Genomic DNA, 12,151 nt, shown 5'->3' on the forward strand with positions numbered 1-12,151 from the left:
AACGAATAAATATTATTATTTAAAAAATCTACAGTTTTTGTCCTTTTTCATGATGCTGCCAAAGGATGAGAATTACATTAATTAACATTTCATACTGTCTTATTTTTGTTAACGTCCCTGTGAACATATTTGGCAAAGGGTAGTCTTGTTATATATATATGAACCTGTAAATGAATTTTTTTTGGGGGGGGGTCAATGACCTTCCTGTAAGTTATTATGACAGAAGCAACTATCACTTCATAGATGTGGCCACAAGGAGGCACTGCTGTTACTGCACAGTCTCATTCATTGCTTCATTCAGCTCAGGGAACTTCCACAAAATATGTCACAGCAGACAAAAAAACAAACACCAAACCTCTTTGGTTTCAGCCCCACTTTTGAAGCTGAATCATATCACCTGCAGGGCTAGCACACAAGTCAATTCCTTAGAAGAGGAAACCGCAAGCGAGACAAAAGACGCCAACCTCTTGTATGCAACTTTTAGCCCTCTGTGCTGCAGAACAGCAAGTCATTGTAAGCTACGGGAATAGTTGACTTACTACTTAGGATAGATCTGAAGCCAGACCACCTTCTAATAAACTCAACCTAGAAGAGGACGAATTCCTCACCATGATCTCCACATCAGCATGTCTTATGTTCCTGGCTGTAATTTTAAGTAAGTAGAGTTTTTAACATCCTGATTTCTTTGGATTTGTGCTCATTTCTTTCAAACATCATGGAAATGTAGACATCTGATTCAGCCCTTTCGGGTCCATCTAATTCAGGGCTGTATAATATTGTCTCTGGGGGGTTTCAGGAAGGGCTCTGTCTCTCTCTCTCTACAACCAGGAAGTGTCATTGTGGAATGAATCTGAGACCTTCTGCATGGAAAGCAGGTGCTGAACCACAAAACTACAATCCTCAAATCATCGCTTCTTCAGAATTTGCACCAACTGTTGGGGCTGTTTTCAATGATGGCAACATTCACCCGAGGAATGGGGAAATCTGTTGTCCTCCAGATGTTGTTGAACTACAACTTCAAGCCTTGGTGGGCATTTTCCATGCTTGCCGGGTCTCGTGGGAGTTGAGACTCCAGCAACATCCATGAGATTGCCAGATTCCTCACCACTGATCTCTTCTCTGCTTGCCTTCCACCGCTTGTCTAAAATACTTTATATGGGTTCGTCTTCTTGTCTAACTCAATGTACTTGGTCAGGCAGAGAGACTAACTGTACCTACAAATATCTAGCATCTTGACAGCTAAAACTCACCCAGTTCACCCCATTGATGTCTGCAACTTGAAACAAGCGTGCAGAGGACTACAGAAGATCAATGTACGGTATATTAGCATAGTTTGTTGACATTGATCGTTTTACAAACTTTGCAGTCTGTTTGAATGTAAACAGTGTATGGATCTGCACTGAGGGCCACGCTGAAGGCTCACACCAAACTCAACATTAGGCAGCTTGTTAGGTTTCTATGATACGTTAGGTTTGTGGGTGGAGAAGGAGAAAAAGGTAAAGGGAAGGGCAGAGAGACAATAAGGGTGTCCACACATCACTTCCAATGAGTGTACAATCTTTGAACACAAAACGGTTGAATTGCACAAACCAAGAAGCGTACTTTCTATCACACAAAGAGCTTGTAAACATTTAGAGACATCCTGGATCGGTGTTCAGCGTAAAGCAGAAAGAAGCTTTCTATTGCCTTTTCCTGAAATGAAAAGGTTGAAAAATAAAGGTGCATAAGTTTGCAAGACCTTAATGAAGGGAAACTGAAGGTGGAATGTAGCACAACTCCCATCCCAAAATGCTTCCCCCCCCCCAGAAGATACCGAGCACAACAGAAGTGGTCTGGGGTTGTGCACTGATTTATCAGCCAGTCCTCCTGGCCATCTAACATCTTGCCTTTATCTTCTCTGTAGAAGAGAGCGTTGAAGAGTCAGTGAAGCAAACAGAGGGCCTTGTGACTGTCACCGAAGGAAACAAAGTGACTCTGAACTGCACCTATGAATTGTCAGGCTTTATCTATCCATTCTGGTACATTCAAGATCCTGGCCAGCCTCCCAGGCTTCTCCTGAGGGATTTTGGAAAAGATGACTCTGATGAGGGGCACCTTCGAAGCTTCAGTGCCACCCATGAAAAGACTCAGAAGACTTTCAACCTGGAGAAAGCTTCCAGCCAGCTGAACGACTCCGCTGTCTATTTCTGTGCTGTGAGTGACACAGTGAGGCTGGCCAATAGAGAAGCAGACCAAGAACATACAAAGGGGGAAAACACAGGAGCATTCAAAGGAAACTCAGGGATCCAGGCTGCAATCCTGTGCTCATATCCTTGGAAAACCTCTGTAGAACTAGAGACCTTGCATTGGATCTGATGATATAAGACATGCTTATATTCACCTTTTTTATTTTCCAAAATAGTTCTTGAACACTAAGGGACCCAACATGGACATTTGTGGTTTTTCTCACTCTCCCTTGCTCTCTTTAAAGCTCAGGATCTACACATGATCAAAGTCTAATTGACAAAATCATTAGAATTTAATGAAAGACAAAGATGTAGGCATATTGAGGGGGAAATGTTTTAGAGCGGGATAACATGATAAAAAGTTAGCTGCCAACCCTTCTTTGTTTTTCCCTATTAAATGATTTTTTATTATCTTATTTTTATTCAAACTTTTTATATACCACTTAACTATGATCATTTATAGGTGGACAAGAAATGCGATACAGAAAAAGTTCCAAAAAACTGAATTCAATTAGATAAAATTACAGTAAAACACTAGCTGGAATAAGTGAAATCTTCATTAGGCACCCGAACTTCCAGAGGGCTGAGTCCTGACTCCTGCCTGAGATCAGCTGGAAGACAGTTCCTTAAAATTGGACCCATAATACTGAATACATGGCTCCTGGTGGATCTTTGTTGTGCATCTGAGCCACGGGGGACCACAGTCTCCCCCAACAACCTCAGTGATCAGAGATCTACTGGAGAGGAATCTTGGTAAACATCATGGAACCTCAAAGCCAGCTTGGACCCCAGGACTGTCTGCTGTGAAACACTGCTTCTCTGCTCCAGCCAAAATAGACCCCCCCCCAAAAAAATTGGTGCACAATATTCTTCATGTGGTTGCAAATTAGGCTTATGGGACAAGATTTATGGCAGTCGCTAGTGCTGCTGTTTAAAACAGCTAGGCTGCTTCTAATTCCTTCTGCCGGAATCACCCAGAAATGTCCTTATCTGGAGGCAGGCAAGATCAAATTTAAGGCTTGATCCTTCATTGATCATGAATTCATCCCTTTCTCTATACCAGAGCTGTCAAATTCCATGTGTATGGACTTTCTAAATGGCTCTTTGTGAATTTTGTTGTAGGTTCCCCTGGAAGAGCTCAAGAGGTGATCCAGCCAGGATCGGCTATAGCACTTAACAAGAAACCAGCTAACCTCAGCTGCACCCTCTCTTCTGCATCAAGCCAAATGATCCATTGGTACCGACAGTTCCCAGGAGAAGGACTTCAGTACATTGCTGGCGGATTTTTAGGGAATCCTGGTGAAGGGGCTGATCCAAAGAGCACAGTGTATGTTGGCCTGGACAAGAAATCCAACACACTTGTTCTCCATCAGGTGAAGCTGGCAGATGCTGCTGTCTACTACTGTGCTTTGAGTGACACAGTGTGTCAGGGAGGGGCTATTCCTGTGCAAAAACTCTTCTCAGGGCCTCAGCAGAGGAGGAGCTAAGGCAGGCAAGAGGAGGCATGGGAGCTAAGTCAACAGAGAACATGCAAGAGAAGCAAGTGCAGGGTGCAAACGGGGTTTCTAGTGTGCATTAACAGTGAAATCAACACAGGTTAGATTTCACAGAAGCTACAAACTCATGAAGTTGCTTTGATGTAACCTTCAATGTGTTTACACTATGTGTACAGAAGAGCTGAGCTGCACGTCTCAACAACTGTCAACTCATAGCTGTCCACTTTCGGATTTGAAAATAAGGGATCAGCAGCCTCACTTGTCCCGGGGACAGTCTATGGTATATCTAACAATCCAGGATAGCAGCGGGAAACGGCGCTGGAAAAGGGGAATTTCCAGCAAAAAAAAGGGAAAGTTGACAGCTGTGGCTTGGAATAAGGGAGTTTCTCATAAAAAAAGGGAGGGTTGACAGCTATGATACTCCTGCAATGTCCAATGAGTGTAAAACAACAGCTGAACTGTGCAATTCGAGAAGAGTTCTTTCCCCCCATGCAAAACACTTGGTGATGTGTAGAGACAGCTTGTGCCCGTGTTGTAGAATGTAGAAACAAGCCTGATACTACCCTTTCCACAAAACGAAAGATTCAAAATTAAAAGTGCACATGCTTAGAAGGCTACAAGGAAGGAAAAGGGAAGAGGGAAAATTATAAGAGCTGCACAAAAAAAGAAAGAAAGAAATATTCCTTCTCCCCATCTATCATAATCTCTGGTGCCAGGGTTGGACAGTCAGTGAAACAGACAGAAGACACTGTGCTTATCACTGAAGGAAAAAGTATCATTCTCTCTCTCTCTCTCTCTCTCTCTCTCTCTCTCTCTCTCTCTCTCTCTCTCTCTCTCTCCTCTCCCTCTCCCTCTCCCTCTCCCTCTCTCTCCCTCTCTCCCCTGTCCCCGTCCCCCCTCCCCCCCTCTGGGCTACTTACATTGGATCTCACAGCCTAAGACATGGGTAGGCAAACTAAGGCCCAGGGGCCAGATCCGGCCCAATGACCTTCTAAATCCGGCCCGCAGACGGTCCAGCAATCAGCGTGTTTTTACATGAGTAGAATGTGTCCTTTTATTTAAAATGCATCTCTGGGGTATTTTGGGGGCATAGGAATTCGTTCAATTTCTCTCAAAAAAATATAGGCCGGCCCCCCACAAGGTCTGAGGGACAGTGGACTGGCCCCCTGCTGAAAACGTTTGCTGACCCCTGGCCTAAGACATGCATAAGTTCGGGTTACATCGATTTACTTTTTTCACCTGAATAACAACACTACCAGACTTTTAGAAGGCATCTGAAGGCAGCCCTGTTTAGGGAAGCTTTTAATGTTTAATGGATTTTAATATTCTGTTGGAAGCTGCCCAGAGTGGCTGGGGAAACCTGCCAGATGGGTGGGGTATAAATAAATTATTATTATTATTATTATTATTATTATTATTATTATTATTATTATTATTATTTTGCATGGTTGTGTACAGCCCCCCTGGACCTATGCAGCTCCCGGCAGAACAGTCTGGCTTCACCCCCCACCCAGCCGGACACCTGGAGGTCTCCGATAACCTCTGCCAGTCCTATCCTGGCTGGGGAGGCGTTGCCAGGAGATTTGGCCAGGTAAGGGGAGGGACCGCCCTGCCCACACAATAGAGGGCGGAACTTACCTGGGAATCCTCGGTCGGCTCCAGAGCTTCCCCCACCCTGCCCTCCCTCAGTTAAGCTTTCTTTTGCAGGTTAACCTCTTCTTCACAGGTATGCGGGCGCTGCTATGTCATGGTCGCTGTTGAAGGGCCCGAAAGGAATTTTCCTTCATTGGCAGGTTTTGCCTTCCCCGTAGCAAAACGTCACAACTTTGGTGGTTTCAGGCCAACAACAACAATTTATTACTTATACCCCACCCATCTGGCCAGGCCTCCCCAGCCACTCTGGGTGGCTTCCAACAGTATATTAAAGACACAATAAAACATCAAACATTAGAAACTTCCCTAAACAGGGTTGCCTATATCCACAAGGGGGCACAGTTACCCACAGTTTGGTTCTCTGTCTCTCCCCGCTTTTTGTTCAGCTCAGGGGGTGCCCACAAAATAGGTCGCAGCAGACAAAAAGGTAGCTTCAGCTTTACCTTTGAAGGGGATGCAGCTACACAGAAGAGGAAACACACTGTGGTTAAGTCAGAAAGAGGAAGGAAGCCTCCTGCAAGGCAACTTTGAGAGAACACCAAGTCTTTGTAACATACTGACTGCATTGGCTTAGTGCTGAGGATGCATTTTAAGTGAAAGAATATTCGCCTGAATTGGATCTGGACGTCAACAGATTCCTCACCATGATCTCCATGTCAGCATGCGTTATGCTCTTGGCTGCAATTTCAAGTGAGTAGCATTTTCTAAAATATCTTATTTCATTGGACATTTGCTCATTTCCTATAAATCCCATTGGAGTCCATCTAACCCGGGATGGTCGACACAGACTGGCAGTGGCTCTCCAAAACTGGCACCAAACTCATCCGTTCACCTGCTTAATGTTTGCATCTTAAAATATGCAGAAGATCGCATGGAACTGCCATGTGTTCCATAGTTTTCCAGTGTTGATGCTTTTGCAAACTAGGCAGTCAGTTATTGAGCTGAAGTTCCCAAATGAAAGATGTTAGAAATAATGTTGCACATGTTTACAGGATTATAATGAAGTAAAGCTAAAGACAGAAACTTATAAAAAACAAACAAATGCAAAAGACACCACAAAGCTGGTTTGGAGGTGTTCATTGGTCCACCTGACCATTTAACATCTTATCTTGTGCCATTATCTTCTCTGCAGAAGGAAGTGATGGGCAGACAGTGGAACAAAGTGAAGGTCTCGAGATCATCCCACAAGGATCCAAACTCTCTCTCAAATGCTCCTATCAGTCATCTTTCATGACTAACTACCCATTCTGGTACATTCAGCATCCTGGCCAAGCTCCCAAGCTACTCATGGCAGAGTTTGCAAAAGAATTATCCAATGAGGGGCATCTTCGAGGCTTCAGTGCCATCCATGAAAAGAACAAGAAGACCTTCAATCTGGAGAAAGCGGCCATCCAACTGAACGACTCTGCTGCCTATTTCTGTGCCGTGAGTGACACAGTGAGGCTGGCCAATAGAGAAGCAGAGCAAAAACTTGCAAAGGACAGAAAGACAGAACAGAACACAGAACAGAGTATTCAGGGATCCAAGTTGCTCATTTAGCTGGATGTAAGATCTGTCTGGCTAAAAGGGCAGGCATTAGAACTGATGATATCAGACATGCGTAGGATCTGGTTAAGATGCCTAGGATCCCCCCCCAAAAAAAAAAATACTGAGGGCTCAACTTGGCCATTCCTTACCGTATTTCCCTCAAGTCTTCCCTGTTCTCTTCAAAGCTGGAGATTTGCACATTCTCTAAGTCTAATGGACAAAAGCAACCAGAATTCAACGAATGACACAGAATTACAGATGTCAGAGAAGTGCAGTTTTGTTAGTGTTTAAAGGGGATTCCCCCCCCTTTTTTCTTGAACAAAGGAATAATAATACACAAATAAAAATTTAAAAATGTGCACCCCACCCCTGAGACCATTCCATTGTAACTACCCAACCTCCCAAAATTTCAAAACCTCTTGCGATGGTTTGACCCCTTTCCATTTTAATAATAATTTGCCCTTTCTGAAAGAATATGCAACAGAAACAGAATCATACTTCAAGAGGCAAACTTTAGTGATTTTTTTTTCAAAGCAATGAAGTTCTCCAACCAAGTAATATGTACAGACATTGATATAACAGGGTAAAGTGTATATAAAAATGCATAGTGAAAAATAGGATTAAAAATGCAATATATTAGGGTGAAGTGGTGTGTTTCTGAGAAGTCTTCTTTAAAAAATAATAACCAGAAAGAGATGTGGAAATGTTGAGAACTGAATTTAGTCATATAACAACAAGGATCGGAGACAAATTGTAATGGTCAAATTCACCCATAGGGTTGCCAGACTCAATAGAGGACAGGACTTCTGTGCCTTTAATTGCCCTGCTCTCTTTTGAGTCTGGAAACCTTAAAGAGAAACCAGCAGATGCTTTGTTGAATTTCCAAGCAAAGGATCTGCTGGTTTCTCTTTAAGGTTTCCAGACTCAAAAGAGAGCAGGGCAATTAAAGGCACAGAAGTCCTGTCCTCTATTGAGTCTGGCAACCCTATTCACCCAGCACCAGGCAGACATCTTCTGGGCAGAGTTTTGAATATCCAATGCAAAGGACGGAGCAGAACATCATAGAATTTTAGCTGTCAGCCCTCCTTGTTTCCTAAAAAGTAAATTGGAAAGGAAGGTTTGGAGACAACACAAGGCTGGCAGCAATGAAGACACCCTCTATTCTGAAACAGCTGCAACTTGTTCAACCCCAATAAAGTTCTCCAAAAAATGCACGATATTCCAGTTTTCATTTCATGCCTGGACCCACTAGGGGGCGCTGCCGTGACCCCCCTCCCAGATTCACTCACCACCTCTCTCCCCTTTTCATCCACAAAACACATCACACATCACAGCTGACAAAAAAGAAAGCTGTGGTTCCAGTCTAAGCTTTGGGGGGGGGGGGCGGATTTATATCACCTGCAGAAGTGACAGACTAGTCATTTCTTGAGAGGAGGAAACCATTAGTGGTTAAGTCAGAGAGAGGAAGCCAGCCTCCTGGAAGGCAATTTTTTTAGCACTCTGTGCTGCAGAACGCCAAGTCAATGTAACTTACTGATGGACTTGATTTACTGCTGAGGATAAATCCTAAGCCAGGCCAGCTTCTATTAAATTGGATCACCATGATTGCCAGGTCAACATGTATTATCTTCTTGGCTGTGACTTTAAGTAAGTATAGAGGGTTTTTTTTAACATCTCAATTTTTGGGGACTTTTGCTCATTTTCTAAATACCATATTAACATGGCTATCTTGGCAGGCTAAAGCTCTTCAGTTCAGCGGGTTAACATCTGCACCTTGAAACAAGCATGCCGTGTTTCTTGTGACACTTTTACGACCCATTGGTGGGTTGAACGTAACATGTTTGTGCATCAGAAATGGTTTGGCTTTGTGTAAGGCAGCTTAGTATGTTCCTGCGTTGCGTTACCTGTGCAGGTGGAGAAGGGAAAGAGGTAGAAGTGGGCCGGGAGGCAACACATTACTTTCAATGAGTGTACAATCAGTGTGAAGCAACACCCGAGCTGTACAGTTGTTCAGATGCAACCTTGAATGAGTGTACACAACGGGTGAGCTGTGCAGATCAACAACTGTGCACTCTTTCACACAAAACTCCTACATATGTTTAGAGACAGCTTATACCTCCAAATTAGGAAACAAGCCAAAATGTAGCAGAAAAAAAGAGAGTCCTGTTTATAATGAACCAAAACCAACACAATTATAATGAACCAAGAACAGGCATCCCCCAACTTCGGCCCTCCAGATGTTTTGGACTACAATTCCCATCATCCCTGACCACTGGTCCTGTTAGCTAGGGGTCATGGGAGTTGTAGGCCAAAACATTTGGAGGGCCGCAGTTTGGGGATGCCTGAACAAGGATGCAGAAGAAGATTTACAAAACTCCCACCCTATCCCAGATAGCCCCAAGATGCCAAGCACCACAGAGCTGGTCTTGAGTTCTCCACTGATGTATCAGTTGGTCCTCCTGCCCATCTAACATAATCTCTTATGGCACAATCTTTTCTGCAGAAGGGAGTGTTGGTCAGCCAGTGGACCAAACAGAAAGCATCGTGCATGTCACCCAAGGAGAGGGTATCTCCCTCAACTGTTCTTATAAAGGGACTGCCTATGGTCTATTCTGGTACATTCAGCATTGAGGCCAACCTCCCAAGCTTTTCCTGAGTAGCTATGACCCACGAGCAGATGGGTCTCTTCTTGGCTTCAAAGCCGAGCGGAAGACAGACAAGAAAGATGAGGGGACCTTCGACGTGGAGAAACATACCAGACAGCTGGATGACTCTGCTGTCTATTTCTGTGTCGTGAGTGAGGTAGAACAATGGGGAAGCAGAGCAAAAAACATACAAAGGGGAAAGACACAGGAGAGAATGGGAGCTTTTGCAGTGTATTTGGGATGCAAGTGGGAATCTTTGTGCACATTTACCTGGAAGACTCACTCACTCACTCTCTCTCTCTCTCTCTCTCTCTCTCTCTCTCTCTCTCTCTCTGCTGTTTATTAAACAAACAAACATGGCAACAGTGTTTATGATTTCTTAAAAAGGCAAGTAGCTTCTACTTCCTCCTAGGATCACCCAGAAAACCCCTGAGCTAGGTCACATTACAGTTTTGACCCAGGAATCCTCGGGGAGGGGTGTGTGTGTGTGTGTGTGTGTGTGTGTGTGTGTGTGTGTGTCACGATCTCTGCCCCTTTATCTATACCAGATCTTGTAAATCTGAAATTTCTCAATTGCTCTTTGTAAATTTTGTTGCAGGCAACCCTGGATGGGCTCAAGAGCTCAACCAACCAGGATCTACTGCAGCATTTGAAGAACAACCACACACCCTGAGCTGCAACCTCTCTTCTGAATCAAAGGATGTAATCCAGTGGTACCAGCATTTTCCAGGAGAAGGGCTTCGGTATATTGCTGGTGCAATCCCAGGGAATCCTGGTGAAGGGGCTGATCCAAAGAGCACAGTGTACGTTGGCCAGGACAAGAAATCCAGCACACTTGTTCTCCATCGGGTGAAGCTGGCAGATGCTGCTGTCTACTACTGTGCTCTGAGTGACACAGTGTGTCAGGGAGGGGCTGTTCCTGTGCAAGAACGCTTCTCAGGGCCTGAGCAGAGAAGGAGCTAAGGCAGGGAGGAGGAGGCATGGGAGATAAGTCAACAGAGAACATGCAAGAGAAGCAGGCATAGCAATGGGGTTCACAGTGTGTATTCTTTATGAGCTGGGAAATCAAATTCCATCAAAGCTCAAGGAGTTGAGACCATCACCATTCACTTAACTTTGAACCAATCTGAAATATGGAGATTTGATGCTGAACTTACTTGCAATGCTAGAATGACTGAACGTTGCTCGCTGGGAGAGCATGAATAACGTTCCAGGTTCAATCCCTGGATTTCTTTCTTTCTTATTTTCAATCCTTATTTCTGAATTTTTCACAAAGAAAGAAAAACTTTACAAATTTTAACATAAACCATAAAAGTTGCTTTGTCAATTGACTTCCCATCCTCCCCTTCCATCGTTTCCATATTTACCCTTAAATGCTGCATATTTCGCTATACTGTTCAATACATTCAATTTAACCATTTTTTCTTAATAATTCATGCAGTTGCTCATATTTCAAATCCTGCTCACGTTTTCATCTCACTATAGCAGTTCTGTAAATACTCAATAAAAAGTTTCCAGTACTCAAAGATTCTATTATTATTATTATTATTGTCATTTTGGTCTCTATTTTTCACTGTTAATTTTGCTAGTTCCGGGTCTTCCATCATTTCCAAAAGCCAATCTTCCTTTGTTGGAAGTCTCCTTCTTTCCATATTTGGGCATGCAATACTCATTGTGTACATAAATAAGTTAAGCCGGGGCGTACCCAGGATCAAAACTAGGGGGGGGGGGAGCCATGGTCATTCAGGTTGTGACATTTCAGCACGGAAAAGGTGAATGAACCCAAAATTTTAAGAAAATTATATATAATTATATCAGTGCTTTATTACGGTACAGTGGAACCTCGGTTTATGAACACCTCGGTTTACGAATTTTTGGTTTACAAACGCCACAGACCCATCTGGAACGGATTAATCCACTTTCCATTACTTTCAATGGGAAAGTTCGCTTCAGTTTATGAATGCTTCAGTCTGCGGACAGTCTGGAATAGATTAATCCACTTTCCATTACTTTCAATGGGAAAGTTCGCTTCAGTTTATGAACGCTTCAGTTTATGAACAGACTTTCGGAACCAATTGTGTTCATAAACCGAGGTACCACTGTAGTTATTACAATTATTTGCTTGAAAAAAATTAATTTTTATTCTAGTTACATGTCTTATACTAATATCATTTTTCTTGGGTTTGAAGAAAACTTGTTCAAAACTTTCGTTTCAATCTAGTCCTGATTTTCCTTGAAGAATTTCCGATGGACGCTCGTCAAACACAACCCAGTCAGTCTGTCCTCTCCCATTGTACTTCTGAGCCAGGTCTTTACCCTTTAACATTTAATTTTCTACAGAAATTACTTAACTTAACTTTTTGGAACCAGTTTCTTATATCCATTTAGGCAGCCTCGATGTCTTATAACTGTAAATAAGAAGGTAAACTAATAGCGGGCGGCTCAGTTTAGCGGCGGGCGGCTCAGTTTAGTGACACAGAACTCACTAGACCCATCTAGAAGATTCCCTCTTCTCTCTGCTAGAGCCCGCTAGAGACCTCTCCCTCCCTTGAATCCCAATGGATGGCTGACAGTCGCTAGGTGGCTCTAGATACTTCTCGCTTTT

The 12,151-nt window shown here is 43.4% G+C and overlaps 1 protein-coding gene and 1 gene segment (V, D, J or C); both read left to right on the forward strand.

The window, feature by feature from the left end:
• Positions 1–445: 445 nt before the first annotated feature.
• On the forward strand, positions 446–6,913 carry LOC118095717 (uncharacterized). Its single transcript, XM_035136949.2, has 3 exons — positions 446–655; positions 1,904–2,193; positions 6,524–6,913. Exons 1-3 carry the CDS (start codon positions 610–612, stop codon positions 6,911–6,913), a joined length of 726 nt encoding a protein of 241 aa, XP_034992840.2. The 5' UTR covers positions 446–609.
• A 1,419-nt stretch (positions 6,914–8,332) lies between these two features.
• LOC118094648 (T cell receptor alpha variable 26-2-like) lies at positions 8,333–11,058 on the forward strand. The segment is given in 2 exon segments: positions 8,333–8,548; positions 10,145–11,058. Coding segments are annotated over 2 exon segments (411 nt in total).
• Positions 11,059–12,151: the final 1,093 nt, after the last annotated feature.

The sequence above is a fragment of the Zootoca vivipara genome, chromosome 13, assembly GCF_963506605.1.
Source record: "Zootoca vivipara chromosome 13, rZooViv1.1, whole genome shotgun sequence".
Lineage (NCBI taxonomy): Eukaryota > Metazoa > Chordata > Lepidosauria > Squamata > Lacertidae > Zootoca > Zootoca vivipara.

Coding starts and splice junctions, on each gene's coding strand:
- LOC118095717 (XM_035136949.2), top strand. CDS start 610: ATGATCTCCACATCAGCATGTCTTATGTTCCTGGCTGTAATTTTAA. Junction 656..1,903: donor GTTCCTGGCTGTAATTTTAA/GTAAGTAGAGTT, acceptor TCTTCTCTGTAG/AAGAGAGCGTTGAAGAGTCA. Junction 2,194..6,523: donor CCGCTGTCTATTTCTGTGCT/GTGAGTGACACA, acceptor AGTGATGGGCAG/ACAGTGGAACAAAGTGAAGG.